The following is a 23569-nucleotide window of genomic DNA, read 5'->3' as shown; positions in this document are numbered from 1 at the left end:
CCAGGTAGGGGAAGGCAAACTTTTCTGGCAACTTCAATGGGAAATCATTCTTCAAAACAACAATGACTGTCATGTCACGTCTGAAAGGGAGAGTTCTAAAGTGCAGGTCTTTGTTGTGTGTACTAAAAGCTGTGCAGTTAAAAAAGCTGGACATATAGTAGGTTTTTCCACCAGAACAGTTCAGAACAAATACATTACTGCACTCTGGCTTTCTAAGGGATGTACAAGGAAGTCTGAACACATTGCACCTGCGAACACCTGGAAAAGGATGGAGTTTTTTTGGTTAGTTTCAGAGGGAGAAAGTGTTTTGAAAGTGTCAATATAATACCAGAAGCCGGCCCAGGAAAAAGCTTATGGTACAAAAGTCTAGACATCTTATTAGATAATAACAGGCATAACACTGAACACAGCACTGCTTGAACCCCTTCTTCTTTATTGTACTAAATACATTGCTCCATTCATTCTCATTGTTTATACTGATCCTTTCAATATTGTACACTTATTGGAAAGATTGAAAGAGAAGATTGTACACTTTAATTGCACCCCAGTTTTCATACTTGCATATTTCAGGACTTAGGCCTACAGTGCATGATTAAATGGATAAACTGACATCAGGTATGTTCAAGTGTAAAATATATTTCTGAGTAGCATGTGACGAGATGGTTTGAGAAGGTCTAATGTACACAGCACATAAGACGTCGGCAAGGTGAAGCCGTTCACAGTGGCTTCTACCTGTGGTACCTGTCAGCATACAGTATCTTCTACCAATCCACACATGAAGGGGAGTGATCCCCAGAACAAATTAGGTGTAGTTGCACGGAAACGTACTCTAAACAATGCCATTTTGAAATATTATCAAAGAGAGTCCTGAACAGAGACATTTGTTCTTGTCACATGAATTATCAAGTATTTCCATGATACACTTTTCTTTGCAAAACAAAATAAACAACCCATTAATTTGACATTTTTGTCAGTGCTATTGTTGATATCTTTAGCCTCTCAAAGGCTGATTTCTGACAGCATCTCATCCATATATTCAAAGACTGAACTTCATAGAGAAGCTTTTCGCTGGGTTCAAAACAAATTTCGACTGAAATGCTTTCATACAGCAAATATATATACACCGTGACATCTGGGGTGAGTTTTCAAAAACAAGTGGTGAGGTTAATTTGGAGGTAGTTTGTTAGTAACTCAAAAACTCATGTTCTTATGAAGCTGCTGTTTCATCTCTGGTCACACAAATGTACAAAAAGACGATTAAAAACTGAGAACAAGAACAGACTCACAAACTCGTATAACAAACAATCTTTGCCAGATAAGTTATCTTCTTAATGGTCAAGCATTTAATATCAGACAACTTTGACTGTCGCTGTGGAAGCACAACTTGTGGGGTCAGATGCATTAAAGGCATTGTTGCTTCATGCACATTTCTAAACTCTACTGACTGGAATCACTGACTTTCCAATTACTAAATACCTGCATTAGAAAAAGAAAAGAGAAACTATCAAATATTTTTTGTAGGACTTTGTCCAAGACATCACAATTGTTATTAAATGTTGAGTTATCATCAAAATAAATCAAAACGCTTATATGTTCTGGTATCATGTCATGGGTTGAAAAGAACGCATAGTGTGTGTGACACTCCTAGGTGAGCACCACCCTATAAAATGGTCTATTGTAGTTTAAATATATATATTTTTTTCTTTTTTGTTGATGTTATATGTGCTGTCTCTCCGTGATAAATGGGATATCTATATCTTGCTTATTGGAATCCACATTTTAGCAGACAATACAAAACAGATAGCAGCTGCACATTTTCTGCTCAGGGAAATCCATCTTTTTAATAGCCTTCTTATCAAAACCCAACAAGCCAGCCAGTATACGCTGACCGGGAACGCCTAATTGAATCATAGAATATCAGGGCATTGCTAAAACCCTATCTGATGACACTGTCAACCTGGCATATAAATTAAGCTGTATCTAACCACAGAAAATAGTGCTCCACACATACAAGTGACAGTAATAAACCAATCCTTTAGCATTAAGGTTTTATTTAAAAATGCATTAACAGTGATAGGTGATCAATTTCAAGCATTTTATGGGCATAATACACTGGCTGGCATGAAAGGCACCTTGATCATGCGTTAAATGCAGACACCTCAGGAGAGGTGGATCAGCAAGAGAATCACAGAGCTGTCACCGTTAGCATTTTCCCTCTCTTTTCACCTTCATTTTGTCATCTTTTTTGGGCCCCTTGCACAGGGTGTAATTCAACAATAACCACCTGACAGTGTCTGACAGCTCGGAGAAAAAGACAATCAAGAAATCACAGAGGATGGTCTATTCAATTAAACTGAAACAACATTTTCCATTACAGTGCGTTTCTCACACTGTCTGAAATTCAAAAGCCAGAGTCAAAAATAATGCACCTTAATCGACTAAAAACAATCTCATTCAGTATGGGACAATAATGCATTCACCTATCCAGTCATAAAATCAGTTATCCATTCACTCAAGCAAATTGCTTGAACACTGCACACTGAAGAGGTAAATGGTGAAGTATCTCCAACCAGCCGAAGAAAGTGTGTGCTAAACTGTTCATTTGGTACAGTCACACATTCTTGTCGAAAAATGCTTATCTTTCAGAAATTATTTTCCTGGATGGATTGCCAACTCCCTCATGCTTGAAGTTATTCATTAGGCAAATCGGGGAATATGCTAAGTACCATGCAATTTGAAAATGATATTTTTCTACACCATTTAAATGTGCTGATTTGCAAAAGTATACAGTGTAAACAAAAATAAAGTTCCATAACAAACATCTCATCCGTTTTTTAGGTGAATATTCTGGAGTAAATATGTACATACAATTACATTAACTTTTGTTATTAAAAACTGCTCCATGATAGCGCAGCTCACTGACCGACTGCAAAGGACAGCCCTGGATGACACTCCTGTCAAGCACAGAGATTCTGAAGCAGCCAGCATGCTTTAACTGTGCCCACTCTGGCTATGTTTTTTCTAATCATTTATCTACATCGTACCAGTTATGTCTACAATCATTAGAATGATGGGATACAGGTTTACAGGTATTCTTGGATTGAAGTCAAAGTAACCATATGGTTTACCGTAATTTCCCGACTATTAGCCGCGGCTTATACATTGATTTTGCAAAATGTCTTCCACTATGAGGTTAATACAGGGGGGCAGTTAATATGCCGTTAATATGGCTTTGTTTCTTTTAACTTGCATAAAACACTGTCCTGCGGCTTATACACAATGCGGCTTATATGCGGGAAATTACTGTACAGACAGTCCTGTGGGCATTATAGGCTACAATAACTCTAGTACAGCAGAGTTTGACTTTCCTTTCAGCTTCTCTCTTCTTTTGTCATGTGCATGTAGGTCAGCTTGCTTTTGGGTTAAGTACCAATCTAGTAAGTGAGGAAATTCATTTTTAAGATTACCAGCAGTTGCAGGGTAGCTAAGGACACCGAGTGCACAAAAGTACAGTATGGCTTTGCTCACCAAAGCAAAAAGGTTCCCTTCCATTGTAATCTCTCCAGCACAATTAGATGCTATCATTAATCACAACTGCTCAATTACTCCAACACAAGGCTGCATTGCCAAAAGTAGCTGATGCAGTAACAAGGGCAGGTAATCTGGAAAGTCTGACATACAGTCCACTTCCTATCAAAGAGAATTGATTTACTCTTACCAAAATAATTTTTCAAAATGATCACTCAAACATTGATTTGAGATGGATGATTTGGAATATGTTTTGTTGAACTTAGATGGTAAACTGACTGATGCGATGATACAGTGAGGTGATATTTATATTCAGAATTTGGCTTAATTTATTAAATTATGATCATATGTATGGTACTGTACTTACAGTAATGTCAGCGCTGAATGTATTTTCTAATATTACAACTATGTTCTGGTCTAAAAAATTTATATCTAATAATATCTAATAATTAATTAATATCTCAATTGTTTTGTGTTTTTCTTCTCTTTCCGATACAGAAACAATCATATTAGTTTGGGCTTTATAAGAATATGATGTGACAATCCCATACACTGCATTTGTGTGCATCTGTATGAATGTAAACGTGTACAATCATGAGTCTGCTGCTCAGATTAAGAGCCCTAGAGCCTAGAGGCAAGGTGATGTATCACAAATGTATCATTTGAAAGCAAGGGATTCAATAACCATGACAGCACATATGCTTACGCTTTACATCCATTCTGACACATGCAAAATGGAAGATCTGATTCCCAGAGCACGCTCATTATGTAAAAGGGTATAAATGCCAAAAGCAAACACAATTTTTCACTTGGGTAGGACTGATGGGAAATGACTATACATATTTGCCATAAGACAAAAAGGTTCGTCACTCCAGAAGCTGTAGTATAGGTGAACATCTCGATCTAAACCTCTACAACCATAACAGGGAATAAAAACAGAACAATGACTCATAGAAACAAACACACTGATTCACTGATTTCACACTGAATGAAATCCCCATTCAACCCTAAGACCTGCATTTAATAATAGCCTTTTCACCTTTTACGATAAAACATCCCTCAGCAATGAATGGTGTTTACTAAATCTTGACTGTGTCTTCCTGCCTCCGGGGTAAAATGAAGCCTTTATTCTACAGTACGCTTTATCTATTGAGGAGAAAGAGGGACTCCAAACAGCTTTCATAAACAACCTCTTTCTCCTCTCCCTCACACCCTCTTCTGTTTTTCTCCTCCTGACAGGGCAGACCCCTTTTCCTCCGCTACATTCATCTTCATTAGCGGGCTATTCCCTCCATCTCTTGTCAAAAATACTTAATGCCTCTTGTCCACGGGACTTGGGCCGACCCTGCTTAGTTAGTGCTGATACCGATGGAATTCAGCACTGCTCCTGCCTCTAATCCCTGCTGCTAACCATCCCTGTGGTACTGTACACTGCACAAAAAAAAACAATACAGCCACCATCTGTTTGGCAGTCTGAAACCCGACTGCTTTCATGTGGCGCCGTCTTACTTGCTAACTAATGAAACAGTAGGGAGAACAGCAAGCGTGCAGACAAATAAAACAAAAATATAAATGATTTTTTTTTCCTATAAATTAGCTATTGAAGTTACATTTACATATACAGGTCGCCTTGCAGTAGGGTGCTGTGTTAGCCAAGGCAAAAACAACAGCAATAGAGCAAACAGCAACAGCAACAGAAAAAAAGTGTGATTTTTTAATTGAAGAAAAATGAGGTTTGAACAACCTTATAAATCGGTGTTGCCATTCATTTATGCTCTGGTGTTTGTAGCAGACTTTCAACTCTCAAAAATGCCATTTAGGGCATCATAATTAGAAAAGGCCTTCCCAGAAAGTACATTAACGAATTATGACCACCAATCATTTAAGAAAGGCTGGGTACAATTACTGCAAAGTGGTGATTCTTGGCAAATCTTAATAAAAGCTCATATCAACTAACCAAACATTAATAATTGTTCCCTTAACAGAATGCAGTTAATGATGCAGACCTAATTTACTTAAGATGCCTATCGGTTCTCAAGAGTTTGTGAAATAGAATAATTTCTTATTACTTAAGTGAAGGTCAATTTGAGTTTGACAATTAAAATGATCTCATTATAAACACAAAGGCACAACAGATAACTAAAAACAGGCAGCTTCAGAACATTTAAAAGTAAAACTAAACACATAAATAAAACATTCTGTTTTTATTAAACTCAGCATCTCTTTAGACTTCCAAAGAGTGACTACGAAAATGTTCCTTTCTGAGTGTGCAGAGTCAAAGGTAAAAGTACCTTAACCTACAGTACACAGTAGAAGTAGTGTATCTGCAAAGCTCTCCAGCTCTCCTATGGCCAGCTCTCCTATAGCCATTATACAATAATAATAAAGGATGTATGCAAAGTGCAAACAGAAGGTCATTTCTGAATTTCGTGCCAAGTTCTAATCTACTGTGCTATTTCAACACACATTCTGTATTATTCACATGCACATCAGCAATTACTCAAATCTCTCTGTCACCATGAAATGCTTTAAGCTAAAACTCAATACACCACAGCTGTTGGCAAAGTTTACCAGCCATTACAAAGCAATTGCCATGATTTTATCCAACCAAAGCTAATTTTACACCATTTATTTGTGCGATGACAATATCATTCAATTTTCAAATCAGAACCAAGCATCTGAATTCCAGGCCACCAAGTCGTTTCATACATCGAACAAAGTCTCCTGGCTTTGTCACAAATATTCCCTTTTCCTGTGACGAAGGAGAAGCAGGATGTACTGTACACTCAAATGACCCACCACAGGTCAAAGAGTCCCCAGAGGGCCCAAAGGCTCCATCACATTGCACACGGCATGCGCCGCGAGCATCACTAGGTTGCTCTTGGTTGAGGTAATGTTCTAACGATTTTTGTTGTGGCTACCACTGTGGTCTGCACAAAAGACTTTCACAGACATTCACTTACAGTTCAGTGTGTCGCGGTCAAAGTTCAACATATTTCAACTTTGACCGTGGCGTGCGCAAAAAGTGGCTAAGCGGCAAAATGCTGCTTGCGCTGCGCTATGCTGAGCACAGCGGCAGACCAGTTCTTGCGCGCTTAAACCATTGGAAGTAATGGGTTTCATAGCACATGCCGCGTGTAATGTAATGGGGCCCTAATCCAGCGGTCAGCTTTACAATCATGCTTATCAAGACCACAGCAGCACTAGTGCAGCAGCACACAGTTATTTTTGTTTTGTTTGTTTACAGCTATTTTTGGTTGACGGTTCCTGGACCAGAACACCAGGACACATGCAGGTTGGTGGGCATGTACTGTAGGCCCACTAGGCTGATAACATGACATTACATTACATTTCATTTGGCTGACGCGTTTTAACCAAAGCGACTTACACCATGGTAAAAGCCTCTTTAAGCTTTTAAGAGCAATTCTAACAACACATTTGACAATAAACAACAACCACAACAAGAGCATCAATGAGTGTAGTAGTAAGTGCTTCAATGAGTGCAGTTGTCCGTAGGATAAGCCAGACTAGTAGTATAGTATGTAGTGCTATGAGGAGATGTCCTCTGAAGAGCTGGGTAAGGAATACAAGCTTTAGATGAGGCACCTCTAGTTGGTTTTGGGGGCGTCTGTTTTATATTTGATCATCATTAGACCAGGAGTCAAAGTAATAAGTAGCCAAAGTAGAGCACAGCCGTGCACCTTCGCCAGTACACACCACCTTCATTGGGTATACACATCCCATTTCAATGACAACAGGACAGGCTAGGTCAATTCTTAGAGTCATTTGAGAACTGACTGACAGAGCAAAATTCAACATCCATTATTTCTCTTATACTGTGTAGATGTTAATGGGAGTAGCAAGGCTTTCTGTAAGAAGAAATGCTTAATGTCAGTATCTGGCATAGAATCAAAAGTAAGTGACCATAATTACAGTATTTCAATGGGAAGATAGGAGTGCATCATTTGAATGTCATTTCATTTGAATGTGGCAAATGTCCTTTCATGAAAATGTCATTCATGGGATGCCATGTGTAGATAACAGCAGCCAACATCCTCTGAAGTCATATAAGTGCATAAGTGTGAAAAGGCATGTCATGTTGAATGAAGGCTGACACTTTTTCCAAAAGACAGCCATAGCATTAATGGTCATCATGCATACAACATCTCCAAGGCCATTTCCAATGTTCACTTAGCGGACAAAGTAGCCAATTATTTGGCTGAGTCACATTCTGGTGCTAGACAGAGCTGTGGTACTTGAACAGTGACAACAAATATTTGGACAGATGCCGCCCACTCGTGACCCCATGTAGACACTCACTGATACCATGCAGGGGTTTGGGCTACAGAAAATCTGTGTGTGGACATACAGTAATTTACCATGTTCCAGTACGGTGAAAGATAAAAGACACATAAGTGCATGAGAGAGGGAGTTGCAGACTTTTTTTTAGAGGACAACGGCACACACATCACAAGGACAAAGCAATGACAAGTGCCACAGTAGCAGAGGAAGTCAACTGATATAATTAGCATAACATTAGCAGCAGCAGGATTGGAGACAACTGTGGCCATCACTGTCCATTCATAATAAACATACACAAGTGCCCACAAAAGGGCTGTGACATTTTGAGTGAGTTTTAACGCTGAGCAGAGCTGGGTGTGACTGTAATAGTGATGAAACTACATGGTGTTTCACTACTAGTGCAAGTGTGGAAAGTCTCATATGACATCTACACTATTGACATCTCAGAAGTCTTTGGCTCACAGGCCCAAGCTAGCTGACAGGTAGCCAGCGGTCTATCCCAAATCAGCAAGACAGGCTTGAAATACGGCCATCAAATGCCAACCAATCACCAAATTCTCAGAGGGGCTGGGTACAGCACTGCCAAAAAGCAGCCTGCAAACCATTGCCGGGAAACCATTACCTTTAGCACCATGCAGAAGAGAACAAAGTCAGGAAACAGCTGGTAGCCATTTATGCACTTGTTAGCTGCCTTAGTCACAGGAGCACAGAATGAGAATGGTGAAGCCAGCTCTCGCCAAACAATGGTGAAGGAGTGAAAGACTCCGAGATGAAAGACTCAGATGTGAGATGAGTGAAACTCCTTTCACATCACGAGCTGACAGTAAAGTTCTCCACAGAGCCAGGAGAGCCACTTAGGGAAATGGAAATTAGCATTAATATCTAATTGGAGATGCATTGAGTGTGATTGTTCATTAATTTTCACTCACAGAAACATTTACACTATTTAAATCCAGAAATAGCCAACAAATAAAACAGATTTTACATTTATATGCAATGGAAGTTGATCAGAGAGCCTCCCATCTGTGAGAATATTTGCAATCAAATGCACGGTATCTTGTGCTGTGGTGTAACAGCTCCTATACCATATCCAGGTCCGAGTGCCCACGATACCCAGGTTCAGGTCTGACATGGGTCATTTCTCGATTCCCTCCCACCTCTCTTTCCCACTTATGTCCCTTTTCCACTGCCAAACTAGTCCGACTGTACACGGCACGGTATAGTGCGGCTCTACACGGCACGGCACGGTACCAGTACTTTTTGCTTTTCCACCTAAACCGTGACCTGGAAGTGGGCGGACTACTTGACGGGGTTACCACTGACGTGACATCGGTTTCAGGCGACTAGAAATTGTCACGCTGCAGTCAGTAAAAAGTAAACACAACAGTGGAAACTTTCTCTCTTACTAAGCAATAACAGCATACAAACACAATTGTGATTACAATGTTACTGTCTAAAATAATCCATGATACCAATGAATCATTATACAGTAGGACACGGAATGAATAATGACTCTCACTAGCCTATCAAAATAAAGGCAAATTAGCCCCAAAAATCTACTTTAATCTGCATGGACAGGAGGACCTTACCTGCCTCCTCTCCCTCATCTACCTCCTCCACCTCTTCAGGGTAAACCACAGGAGAATCCTGCGTGCTGACGTTCTCCATTAGAATACGTTCAGTCTCCGTAGTCTGGGAGGAAAATAACATGCCATTACAGTACATACTTGGAGAAATTTTACTGAGTTCAATTCAAAATTATTTCTTTCGAAGACATGTACTGTACTGTAGCCAACCTTTAATGATTCCATCTGGCTAACCCTGCATCGCTGCAGCAAGTCCACAAACAGATATATGAGCAGAGCCTGTTGACAAGAGAAAAATGCTTGTGTGAGTTTAGCAAATCATCAAAGGTTAACTTTACTTTCTGGAATTCCAACTAATCTTTGTTCTTCCATTCACTGACAATAGACGGTCAATATGAATCCACGTCAGCACCATTATTGACTAAATTCAGACAGCAGACAAATTAAGTCTCATTTTTCTTTCATGCAATTTCTCAGGCTATACAATCCTGTCAAGGGCAAATACCAAAGGGACTTTTTTTCCGACAGAAGCGAATGTTTCACAAATTACAATTAAGTTATCCAAGAGAAAACTGTCAGAGAAAACTTCATACTTAATTTGGCAGTTAAAGGTTTTAGCATGATTAAAGCTGGAGCTGTTTTTGTGTGTGCATTAAAATACACATTCTATGGGTAATGGTAGTCAAAAGCATGGCACTTGAAACTGACATAGCACTCACCTGTATGAAAAAGCCAATGATGAAGGACACCAGAAACGGCAGCAATCCAGCTTGTGCTATTGTCACCGGCAGACCTATTTTGAAGGAACCACAAAAGGTTTTACACCACGATCGCCTACTCTTCACACTACTTGAAGGAACTGCTCTGCTCATTCAAGGAGTGTTAATTTGGAAGTCAAGAAAAATGTAAGGCTAAAATTAATTGATGCTTGTAATGTCTTTTTTATAGTACGATAAAAGCAGTAAAGTGGTTTGGCAGAGGTTTTAAGGAGGATGAGCAATGTCTTTTTAAGAACTATTAAATCTTATTGAAAACAGAACAGTTAAATTCAATGCACCATGTAATTGCTATCTTTCATAAATATATGTCTCAACTTACACAGACCATAAACCACATACTGGGGGAATCATTGGCAAGGCACAATACAATAGACATTTCCTATTGCTGGGTGATTGTCTTTACTTATTTTTATGTCTTGGCCAGATAAATATACCCCTATGCAGAATGACTGGTTAGGAAAACCGGATGACTTCAATGAACATATTCCTGTCAAACATATTTTAACAGAACCACCACCCTCTCCAGTACAGAACTCCACTTCTTTTTACACTTGGCCTGTTGTCAATATTGTCATAACTCACATTTATATGTTGAGCCATTCTGAGTGAGAGGCCTTACTTCATACAAGGCAACATATGTCTCAATAGAGTGATTTGAAAAATAAAGAGGCTTTATTTCATTTCAACATTTTCTTCAAGAAGTTCAATGATCTATTTTTTTCTTGACCACAAAGTTTGAAAACTTTATATGGGCACCCAAAATGACTTACCCAAGATGCCTGTCCCGAGTATAGTTGCGATGGATAAAAAATCTGCAACCCAAACAAAAATAATGATTTTAAGTTGACAAACAGTAATCAGTGCATCAACGGCACAGTTGAAAGTGCCATCTGTCAGCTATCAAAATACAAAAAGATAGCCAAAACAGGCATACAGTATAGTAGGAACCTGGGTGACAAATATTCAGTGACTTTCAAAGATGTTTACTTGTGTATATCTGATACAAGAGCAATTACATACAAAATGCTCAAGCTCTCAAGAGCATCAGAAGGCAAACAAACACTGTTTGAAGGTTGAGGCTGTTCGGGCACTAATAACACTGATGGGAATCCCGGAGATGGAGAAGGCTCACCTTCACACACTCCACATACAGATTTTTTTGGCAAATAAAAATCCATCTGTTAACAATACAATACATTACAGGTTTCAGAAAATGTGTAATGTGTCTTTTTGAAGTAAGTCTCTTTTCAGCATGGCTTCTTGTTGGATTCTCCCCTTGTGATGAAGCATTAGAGGGGATTTAAATCAACACGATGGTCATAAAGTTGAAAAATAGGGATTGTGGCCTCATAATATCGTATTAATATAGGACACACAATAATTATACCCTTTGTACTGGAATAAACTATACTGTATATGCACCGTATTACATTTTCTGACAGAATAATACTTCTGTATTTCTTCAAAAATATGTCTGAGGTGGACACTTTTCACATTTTTAAGCTCAGTTTATATGATAAACACACAAAAGGACAAGTGTAAAATGACCTCCGAGATCATAGCCTACAAACATTCTGCATCTAAAATATGAGTTATCACATATGATTAAGACTTAATAATACGTTTCGTTTAATCTATATAGCGCCTTTCTCAAACCCAAGGTTTGTCGCTTTGCATATGTGGAATGGATTTTGAAAGACTTGTATCTGATACCAAATGATGGATGGACAGAATTCTGCAATGCTGAACATTTCCACTGCCAAACCCACCTACACACAAGTATTGACTTGAGGTCAGGTGAAATGTTAATATTTGCCATACAGTTAGCAACAGTTCACGGCCTAGCAGTAGCTGGCTGTGGATGTGGAGATACAGAGGAGGCAAATCTCAGCCTGGCAGCATGGCCTCCCAGCACCGTCTCAGCTGACCCAATTACAAGCCTAATGCTTTACAGCCTTGATGAATATGAATATGAATACGAGGCTGCTGATTAACCAGTAGCAGGAGGCAGTCACGAGTGAGTGAGGAACTCTAAAGTACCAAAGAAGTTTGTCTAAAACCCACTCACTGATAGCACTTGATTTTCAATTGTGCCGTAAATGTATTGGCTGGGATTAGTTATGGATGCATGGACAGGCAACCGGGAGTCAAAATGCTAATGCCACAGTGAAAAATAATAGAAGAAATGAATGATTCATTTTTATCAATGAGACGTGACATCTAACTCACTCCACCACACATTCAGCTTTACACTATTAAGAGGCTATCTGGCGTGGCACACAAAAATAGCAACCACTGTAGATAAAGCCAGCATTTCCAACAGGCAGTTTCATTACTGAATCCTTTAGAGATACAATTACAATAGCTGGCAGTGTGGCCTGTGTTTCATGTCCAATGATCTCCTCGCAAATGTAGTAAATGACTCCTCTCTCTTTATTGCTGCTAGACCGTATTAACAGCCCTGCATACATTATGACACACTAAGATAGAAATGACTCCCGAAATCAATACATGCTCAATTGTGGCAAAGTGTATCACAGCACCATAGCAACTTACTGCATAACTCTGTGTAGCAGCTGTTATAAAGATAGGTGAAAATCAATAGCAAAGCTGTACGTACTCAGAGACGTTATAATTTTGCCTGCATATCTATCCATGAAGACTGTCGATATGAACACTATGCAACATCCTTCACATGAATATTGGCATGACTTTTAACACCCTGGCTGCATAAATCTCCCACTCCCACTATAATAGATGAACACTGCACAGTATAAGTCACGCCTGCATCATTTCTGCTGTATACTCATAAGAAACGACAAATCAAATGAAATCACTTTTACAATCTTACTTCACTGTGATCATTTCAACAAAAGGAACATTCAGAGACATTTTCTAGGCGAGTACTCAAAGTCAAATTAGATTCAATTTAAGATGTACACATAGTCCAAAGCTGTTCAGCTGTTACTTTAAGACTTCAAAATAACACCTGCACACTACGACAAGAAGATTGATTACAATGAGAAACAAAGTTGCTAAGTCTCCATAATGGTGCTTTAATGACATTGGTATCACTTCCACTGGCAAATTTCCAGCTCACAAGAGTGTCATCTTGACAAAGCCTTTTAATTTAGTATCTACATAACTTTTGCATTGGAGAGCAGTTTCCCATAATTCATGGAGTCATGATGATTAATGAATTGTTGATGGCATTTTCAGACATGATGCGCTTATTATGTATGTAAATCACAACACAGATACACTATCAAAATGTTTAGCAGTGCTTACACACCAAAGGTACAACAGTAGACCCACAGTTTATAACTAAGATCTAGGCTACTTCATATACTGAGAAAAAGAAAATTAATCCAACCAGCTTTATAGTGTAATGATGCAACAACAGTGCCAATGCAAGGATTAGGAGCTACTGTCCCTGAGGGCACTAACTTTCTTTAAGTAACACATTACTCTGCACCAAACATTATTCCTGGTCCAATAAGAATATATTAGCATAGATGTAGCCTACCCACACAAATATACAAAAACACAAACTGAAAGGACTAACTTAAAAAAGACTCTACTCTACAGCATAGTCCAAATATTCCCTTTTAAATCTTTAGTGTCTCAAATAGCGATTAACACTTCTTGCCTGTGATAGAATTAAAGACAATTAAATTAGCACCCTGTGAAAATAAAACTAGTTTGTGAATGTATGACAAGGCCTCAGTCATAATACAACAGAGCTAATAACTGCGTTCTATCTGTGGACTAGAAGTCAAATGCATTACCATTCTGACAAAGAGTTGTCCTCACAGTCATACACTATACAGCTGATATTAACAAAATCACAATTCTGAAAAGTGTTAATACCCAAGGACAATAGTATGCTCTCCTGGTGCTTCACTGATATGGTCAATAGACATCTTGGTACTTCAGAAGAAAGCATCACCACCAGACTATAGGAACTGGCTGCTATTGGCAAAATATTAACAAAATCACAATTCTGAAAAGTGTTAATACCCAAAGACAATAGTATGATCTCCTGGTGCTTCACTGATATGGTCAATAGACATCTTGGTACTTCAGAAGAAAGCATCACCACAAAAATCACAATTCTGAAATTAACAAAATCACAATTCTGAAAAGTGTTAATACCCAAAGACAATAGTATGCTCTCCTGGTGCTTCACTGATATGGTCAATAGACATCTTGGTACTTCAGAAGAAAGCATCACCACCAGACTATAGGAACTGGCTGCTATTGGCAGTCCTGAAAACAGCAGACATTACACTGGCTTTGCTCATTTCATTGGAAATGCAATGCCTTAACAGTGTGTCTTAAACAACTGGTTAAAACAACACCGTGCTAGCAACATGCTAGCGTTTCAGAACATGTGTTACATCATGGTAATTTCTAGATGAAAAGACAATGATAGGTATTAATATGCAGACACACAGATACAGTAGGCCCTATAGGCCCCATTGCATGGATTGAACATTGCATTGCATGGATGGACTGTCTTGTCACTAACGGCCTATAACCGTGCCATTACCTTTGATCATTGATTTAAATTCTCAACACCTTGTGACATATTTCCTTACAGTCAAAAGTTTGATACCTTATGACCATTATGCTATTAATAGATAGGCCATATTTGAAATGTAGGCCTATATCTTAAGTGAACTGAACGACTGAAGAAAGCTATTAGAAATGTTAGCACTGAGCAATTTAGGATACCTAGTAAATCTACTAATAACGGCATTGAACGTCATTGCAGACATACATTGAGATAGACTATAGGCTATGCTTATTGCATGCATTTGATGCACCGTGCCTAAGAAGGAATCGCTGTATTGCAGTTGGTGGAGAGTTGCCGGGGCAGGGCTCTACAGAATGACGTCATCAGTCAGTTCATATGAATCACATAGCTTATATCACTAGACTAGACTCACGCAAATGACTGGCTGGAAACTACGAACAGGATGAAATTGTGATATAGGTGAAATATGTCCTAATGTGCCGTTTCTGTCCTTCCTGGAAAAGGGGAGAACATTCACACTCGATCAAGACACTTTGGAGGCTGCGGTGCGCTGCACAATCTCTGATACTCACAGCATTGTAGATAAATAAACCTCAACTTCCAGGGTCTGTCCTGATTCTTTCTGGCAATTTTGAAAGAAACAGACGTCATGTCATTGTCAGATATAGGACAGCTCTGGTTGATTTCCTCGGCAGCAGTCGCCATCATTGTTTTTCTCTGTCAGTCGGACGGTACACCTGAGGTGAGAGCATCCTCCACATCCAGTGGCTAATACTGCGCATGCGCTTGCTGCTGCTCGACTTGTTTCCAAAGAGTGGAACCTAGTTGCCTACAAAATCGATGTAACCTTCCCCTGAGCAAACAGTACTGGGCTAAAAAAAAAAAAAAAAAAAACACTATATGGCACAGCAAGAGGATGAAGATGTCAAACACGGAATACATTACACCCTACATTATATATACTTTTTAATATGTCCCCCATGAACATAGTTTTAATAGTCGTTTCAAGCTAATTTCTTCAATATTGTAAATGGTAGGAATAGCAGCAAACCATAAAGATTATTCTTTTAAAACCCTTTTATTGGACCCACAGAGTGAATATAATAGTTAATAAAACACATCTTTACAAGTTACCGTTAAAATTCTAATCTAATTTCTTCCCAGGGGTATTGTTATGAAAACTTTATGAGTTTTAGGGGGTTTATATCTGCATAAATGGGAGACTTGCGGAATTCTTTCAGAAAAGACAACAGATATTAAAATAAACCCACAGTACTAGGAAATCACCCCATTTAACGCAAATAACATGTAGCAACCACACAAAGAGCCTAATTTGTTTCAACCTTCGGTGTTTGGTAATTGGACTGACGACAATAAGAATTGTTACAGCCCATCAACACATGTTACAGTTGAAGATTCACATGCACACCTCTGTCTTACACAGGGTAGAGCACCTGTACGCCTTAATGTAGGTCTATGAACATTAATAGGTCTATTTATTTTAATCAGGAAGGACTGGAAAACAAATGAAATAGTACTTTTACCACGAAGCAGGCCGGCCGTAGAAAGTCAGAGGCAAATGGCTGATGAAGGGACTAACAATATTCCACTTGGAATCTCAGCAAGAAGATTAATCACAAGTTGCATAATTGAGTGTGTAAAAAAAGAAAATGTTTCCAAAGTAAACATCCTCATTCTCTGTGGAGCTCATTTACTCATACATCTTCTTCATATATCATTCACCAAATGACCTCTTAATGTAAAACTGGATTTTATACTTTGCATACCCTCCTTTTAGTTCAGGTGCTTGCTTTGATGTTAAAGTAATATTTAATGGATTTACTGGCACTGTCCACAGCTTGTCAAACTGATTTGAATTGTTTGGTTATGGTTATGGTATTTAGCAGATGCTGTTGTCCAAAGCGATGTGCATCTAACAACAATATAATACTTACATTTAACAGTAAACAATGTAGAAGTTGGTCATATTACATTATAACAGCAACAAAATAGCAATAATAAACAATGCTGTTAATTCAATCAATATCTTAATGAAAATAACGATATACCATAATATACAAACCATGGCGCATAAGAAACGCATAATGAACTAAGTGCATGTTGATGAACAGATATGTCTTTTGACCCCTCTTGAAAGACACAAAGCTATCATTGGAACAGAGAGCACTGGGCGACTCATTCCATCAACAAGGAACCACTGTGGAGGAGTCTTGAATTTGACCTAGCGCTCATGTCTAGACAGTATGGCTGTGTGTGCAGGACTTCAGTAAACAACAGTAGCGCCAGACATGGGCAGTATTTCAATTATATGTATTTTAAATACGTATAAATTACTTTAGTGTATTTTGTAATTTGTATTTTGCAGGATTGGAAAAAATCAAATGTAATTTGTAACAAAATATTTTGAGGGATTGTATTTAGAGTATTTCAAATACTTAAATACTTAACAAAAATCTGTCATTTTCCCCCTCAAATTAGCCAAAAATTCATCACTCAGTTAAATATCGCCTCTTACCTATAATCATGACAATATACTATGCTTATCATAGTCTGGGAGCCAAAGGTCAGAATGTTGTTGAACCTGGTTTTGTACATTGTTTTTTTTTTTCTTTGTGGTTTCTTGTTGCCTAGGAGTTACTCAGTAAGAATAGGGAGGGTGACGGGTGATATCCCTTGGGCTCAAGCCCGGCTTGGATGTAGATGAGATAGCATTGAGTGGAATGATAGCTGGCTGGTACATAACTGTGTAATACTTTAAAAAGCTTTAAATTGATGAAGACCACACCGCTACTACAAGCTTTAAGCACACTCTGTACTTTGAAACATTCTGTTAATTCAACCTCATTGTTGTCTAGCTCTGAAACACATAGGCCTGAGCACCCATCTCAACATGTGTATGTGTTTATGTCCATTTTGATCCAATTTGACTGCTTTGCTATTTTATTCCAGCCCACCCAGATATAGCAGGCTAGAACCAGCCTTGATTTTATGTCACCATGTAGACAACTTAAAAGCATTAGATGTGTCTTTTCTGTTGTCATCATCATCTCCTAAGATCATGTCTGAAAGTTGACTTCAGGAGCTTGAATTGTCAGGTGTGTCAAGTGCAACAAGACTAAAATTTGAAAACAATTATAAGACACTGAGGGAGAACATGACATGAACCCCATGACCATAACCTTTGACATGAGGATTTATGTAAGGGATCAACCAAGGCGTCCTGATCTGCAGAAATAATGGAGGAGACTGAGGCAAAAACCTCCCCAATGCAAAACAGTTCACCACCCAGTTAATTCATTCTGTTTATTGAGACACCATACAGGATGTTACTTTATTTGTCCCCGGTGTTGCCAGTCATGTATGAAGGCAAAAGGCATGCATTTATAGCAGAAAAAGGGAAATGCTGTTCAATTTAAAAAGGCTAACCTGTTCAATCTGTCGTACTACTTTCATTGAACACGGAAAATCATGGGGGTAGTTTGCTTCATCGCAGTTGATTCCACTGTTGCAAAGCCTGCTTGTTGTCAGTTCAATCATCGTTTATATTGATATGGGATGCTGATTAATTATTTTTACTAGATCTACTTCATAGGTAGCCTGGCTCCGCCTTCCTACGTACTTCCGTTCAGTTTTCATTTCACTTCACTACGTAGTCTGGGCCTGCGGTATACAGTATTTACAGGTTTTCTCAAAACAAAAATGTGCAGGTCCAATCAGAGAACAGAGGGAGTAGCTGAGAACGATGACGTTGAGGTCGCTAGTTTGAGCATGTCACCTCACGACCAAACGTATAGCGATTGGTTATGCCAGATCTGAGTGGCTCTGGGCAGATCCAATTGTTTTAAACAATAAAGTATCCGCATTCAAGGAAATTCATGCTTGGCAATGGAAAGTGGCCAGACTCTCTGTACATTATGAATGTACGAGAGTATGGTAGGACCAGGCTACTTCAGCCCAAAGTAAAGAATTTAGGCCTCTGTCAGCCAATAAAAAAATAGGATTTCTTGTAGTTTATTTTAGAAGTTGGTATACCATGATTATTGTGGGGGTATTTTTGTATTTTCTAATTACTAATTACTTGTATTTTAATTAAATACATTTTTCACGTCAGTATTTTGTATTTTATTTTGTTACATTTTCTAAGCCAGTATTTGTATTTTGTAACAAAATAGTTTTTGATGTATTTGTGCCCACCTCTGAGTAGCGCAGAAACAAAAGTATCAAAGTTAGGAGTATCTTGAAAAGTTCATGTAGAAATCAGTTTATTGCTTCAGAAGACATAATCATTCAGCAAGCCAAACCAGCTGGGACAAATTCATGCATGAGAAACAAAAAGACAAAATGTAACCAGTACTTTGTGCAGAGACAAAGTAATTGAGAGAGGGGCTGCATTTGTACATGCCTAGCATTTTGCTCTCTATGAATTTCATTACTCTCTTGTACGAAATCCACCTCCCTGACAATGAATCCTTTCGACCCTGAATGCAGACATCATACTGTATATGAAACTTCACATCACATTTTTAGCAAAACCAAACAGCTCAGTGACTGTGGCTGGACTTCACATCTCCTCAACAGATCATTATTTCACACACAACCACAGTGCTAAAGAGTTTACCCTACAGTATGGCCACTGTAGAATAATAGCCATTTTAGTACTCACAACAGTGAGTGGATAATGTAACAAGAGTCTCATCATAGTTAGGGATGATATAAGGGAGGGAGAGGGAGACAAACCAGCCCATTATTTTTCTCTCCTGTGGTGATACCAGACACCGTGGAGTTCTAAAATAAATAAATAAAAATAAAAGCATCCTCTTACCATGATAACATCATAACATAATGAACAACACACATAATGAGAATAGTTGAAATATAATGTCATTAAATAGAGTTGACACACTCCCCAACCCTGTTTCCCTGCTGTATTCTATTTAAAAAGCCGTACTTACATGAGTAAGACAGCTGAGATGTATAACTTAAAGGTAAAACCATTAAGGGTTGGGTTTAGACCTTAGTCAAAACAATAAAAACAAACTTGCATTACTTACAGTAAGTGTAAATGTAAGACATTAAACATGCAGATATTGTCCTGATATTTAAAATGATGTGTTTGATATGGTTTTAGTGCAAATCTACAGCGTATTTTATTCACATTACTGCTTCTATTCTGCACTCATTTTCTACAGTCATGGTGCTTATTTTACAAAAACATTTACAAATATGGTAAACCTTTATGGAAAGTGTAAACACACCTGATAGAATATTTGATATCCAACATCATCCAAATCATTCAAGAATTAATGGTATTTTTACCCACATGTACACTTTGCCATATTGTTATACATTCATTTAATTGATTTACTCAGTGGATGTGGGATACTCACATTTCATTGTGACAAAAAAGAATCCTAAGGATTTCAAAAGTAACATGCGTTTTCATTGAAGTGTATTACTCATACATAACTACTTTGCTCCCGCAGAGGGCATAGAGCAGACTACAGATCAGCAATGGAAATTAGTGATTTTAGTTGAAATTAGCGCAGAAGTAATTTCTGTTGTTGGTCAATGAGGAACAGTCAAAGAGAACAGTTCTGTCAGAGTCCAGCTGTGTAGATGGTACACATATGATTGAAACTGCTTCATGTCAAATGCTACAGAAAAGGGAGCTTATGAGTAAACAAGCTTTAGAATTTGTTTTCCTTGTTTTGATACTGACAATTTTCATGTTATTTTTACTGCACAGATGCTTCTTAACTGAAAGGCACATTAAGAACTTAAAGCTTGGTTGAATTTGATTCCCTGATTCAAGTGTCGCAAAATTGGCCTGTTTTATTTTAGTTTTTTAGCATCAAGTAATTTAACATGTTCATTTACAAATCACAACACTTGAAATTCTCCCTAAAAAAAAACATTCCAATTTAAAGTGCACCAAAATTGCAGGCATACGGCATCTATCAGTTAAAGCAAAACAACTGTAGCCTTCATATGAGAGTGCAACGTCAATTAGTGAATATTCATCACTGCATACAGTTATCAATACAGGTACACTATGATTAAGCCTTCAAAGGATGCTTGATGAAGGTGGAAATATTGACACATGTGCAATATCCGTATGCAACTCACAGTTTTTGATTTCAAAGTTGCGTTTTCCAACTTATTGTTCACAAACACACACATTTGTTGTCAAAGCTGCACGAGTATTTAAGTAAATGTCAGCATTGCAGCCTCTGTGCTCTTGAAAATCAACTATATACATGGTAGTCTCAATCTTATAGCACTGCAATACACAAATAATTATGCATTTTGTTTTGTCCAAATATTAGGGATAAAGTGTCTACTCCTCAACCTAAATATAAATCCAGTATATATCCTGATAGGTGATACCAGAACAGACCGAGGAGCAGTTTCTTTCCAGTAAGAACATTTGTGTTTTACTTATCATGTATTTTGTCTGCTGGTGGTCATGAACACAAGCCTAACTTCCTGTGGTGTGACATTACACATCGTTTATCTCATCAGTAACACAAAGTCCTGCACCTCTGTGCATGGATATAAGGCACTCCATGGGCCTCAGACCTCAGGAAGCACTGAATGTGACCATCGGCATTGACGCATTATTGGATGTACTATTGCACTAAACATGTACTTACAGGTTATTCACAGGTTAATCACATTAATGTAAACTATTATATGTATTTACTTCAACTAAATAGGACTGCATGAATTTGTATCTGTATTAATTTGATTCCCCCAATGTTTTTGCATACGGTTTGGATACTAAGAAATTTCCTCAAAAAATAATAAATAATATTATTCTTAATTGTACGTTTTCCAGTATGCTGGTTTTGTATCGGTACTACAGTATACATTACAGTATATCTTTTCACCTCTTTGGTTGCTGTGGTTTTTCCATTTAGTCTCACAGTTAAGCTTGCTGCCTTCATTGCTATCAATCTTAGGAACAGGCCAACTTTTTTTTAAATTAGCTTATTTTCCATCAACCCAAAGTTAGATAAGAGGACACATACCTCTCCTACGTGTGTGCAAGAACTCAGTCTGGCACCGTTTGCCTAGCTTGGAAGTGGATTGCACTATAGTTAAAAAAGAGCTATAGGCTAATTGGGGTAGACGGCAAATAAGCTAATTTCCCTAAAGACATTTGGTACAGACCTTGAAAAATGAACCAAAAGCATTTTATGGACACTGTCAAAAACAATAAGATTAATATTGCTTAAAATAGGACTACTCTTCCAAGCCCTTCATAGTTTCGGTTATCAAGATAATCAGTGCAAAACAATCATATATTAGAGTTTGTTGCTGCTGTTTGGGTCTTTCCTCAGGTGGTGCGCCTCCAATATGCCTGCCGAGAGTGGGACTACGCCGCCAACAACCTCTCCTAAACGCTCCGTGTCAGTGGGAACTGTCTGGGTCATTCTCAAAGAGTTCGAGCCCACTCTGGACAAGTCTCTGAGCTGACCTTATGGCATTGAAAACAAGAGATAAAGTCTGGTTTACAGGCCTTTTCACTTCATGGGCATCCTTCAGTATGGAGAAACGGGAGGACTGTGTGCTCAACCCATACAGAAGGTTCCTGTGGGGGACAGGAGATGAGAGAGGAAAGTTGGAGTCATCAATATTGTAGAAGATCCAGGTGTCATGCACACAATATAAGCTCAGGCTCCTTGAAAGGATTGAGGCTTGAAGTGGTCTACACTTACAATAATGCAGGTGAATGTGAGAAGCTTTTTGAGCTTTTATTCTTCACGCTCTAAGGTCATTTATTGATTTTCAGTTTTCCGTCGTTGTTTTAACTGGCTGGACAAGTAGAACAAATGAGCCAATTCTTCATCTGTAAACAGGCTGACTTGGGTTTAGAGCATCACCTTGACCTTGAGTATATGTTCATGAGTCCATGGCTTACACAACAGGCCAAGTATTGTTCCAGTAAAAGAACTTGAATCGGTGTCTTCAGACACCTCAACACCTCAAAGTTAAAGCCATAGAGTAAACTACCAGTTACTGAAAGGGGTATTATTTAAATTTGAATCAACGGACTAATCTTTCAATTGTACAGGTCTGAAAAGATCTGATGGAAAATCTACAGCTCCAACTTAGTTGGGTAAAAGCAGTTCAGGATACCATATCAGAGCATTGATTAAACAAGAAATGGAAAAGAGAAAGCAATATTGTGTCAAACATGTTATCTTTCCTGAATCATATTCAACATTCAAATCTTTGTTAAATTGCACACTGAGTGAGTTTATGTTAAAAAGCAAATACTACTAACCTCAATACATAATTGATCTTCACATCTAACAGCATCCTCACACCAAAAGACTTGATTTGGGAAAGATTCTTGAAAGATTTCATCTATTGTTCCTTGTAGGTGGAACACACTACTTGAACAGCGACAACCCTCTCCATCTTAAAAAAACCTTCTGAAGACCCAGCTCTTCATCTTCTCCTGTGGCACTACTCCCAATCCTAGACTTACAGTACAGTACCACCTGTAACTGACACTTGACTATTTAGTAGCACTCACTGATGCACTTCTTCTTATTGCAGTCTTGTTTCAAGACTTGGAGTCTTTTAACTAATGCCCCTCATTCAAGTATTTTGGTGTAAGGATGGTCCATTAAATGCTACCTTTAAATGTGAACGTAGAGGATAATGTATTATGATGTACAGTGTATGCATCATGGATACACAGGATCATGGATTGTGATGCTTTTGATTTTGGTCTTTGGTTCCTAATGCACAGTCTGAAAAAAATCTTAAAACACACAATCTCAATGAAATCCCCTTGGCTA

The 23569-nt window shown here is 38.3% G+C and overlaps 2 protein-coding genes across 3 annotated transcripts in view; both read right to left on the bottom strand.

Annotated features, from left to right (window-relative positions):
• The window catches only part of si:ch211-51h4.2 (uncharacterized), an 80834-nt gene extending 70653 nt beyond the window's left edge, over nucleotides 1-10181 (bottom strand). Inside the window, exons 1-3 of the mRNA XM_062555416.1 lie at nucleotides 10136-10181; nucleotides 9627-9695; nucleotides 9420-9522 (exon numbers count right to left, since the gene is read on the bottom strand). Of these exons, the coding sequence (XP_062411400.1) occupies nucleotides 9420-9522; nucleotides 9627-9641 (118 nt within the window). The 5' untranslated portion in view covers nucleotides 9642-9695; nucleotides 10136-10181. The remainder of the gene's footprint in view (nucleotides 1-9419; nucleotides 9523-9626; nucleotides 9696-10135) is intronic.
• An 8826-nt stretch (nucleotides 10182-19007) lies between these two features.
• The window catches only part of LOC134102590 (inactive N-acetylated-alpha-linked acidic dipeptidase-like protein 2), a 185634-nt gene continuing 181072 nt past the window's right edge, over nucleotides 19008-23569 (bottom strand). For both annotated transcript variants that reach the window (XM_062556740.1, XM_062556742.1), the window contains one exon: nucleotides 19008-22350. In XM_062556740.1, coding sequence (XP_062412724.1) covers nucleotides 22170-22350 — 181 coding nt within the window. In that variant the 3' untranslated portion in view covers nucleotides 19008-22169. The remainder of the gene's footprint in view (nucleotides 22351-23569) is intronic.

This window comes from Sardina pilchardus, chromosome 15 (genome assembly GCF_963854185.1).
Source record: "Sardina pilchardus chromosome 15, fSarPil1.1, whole genome shotgun sequence".
NCBI lineage: Eukaryota > Metazoa > Chordata > Actinopteri > Clupeiformes > Clupeidae > Sardina > Sardina pilchardus.
Note: the sequence above shows the minus strand (reverse complement) of the source record. Positions and strands in the feature narration are given on the sequence as shown.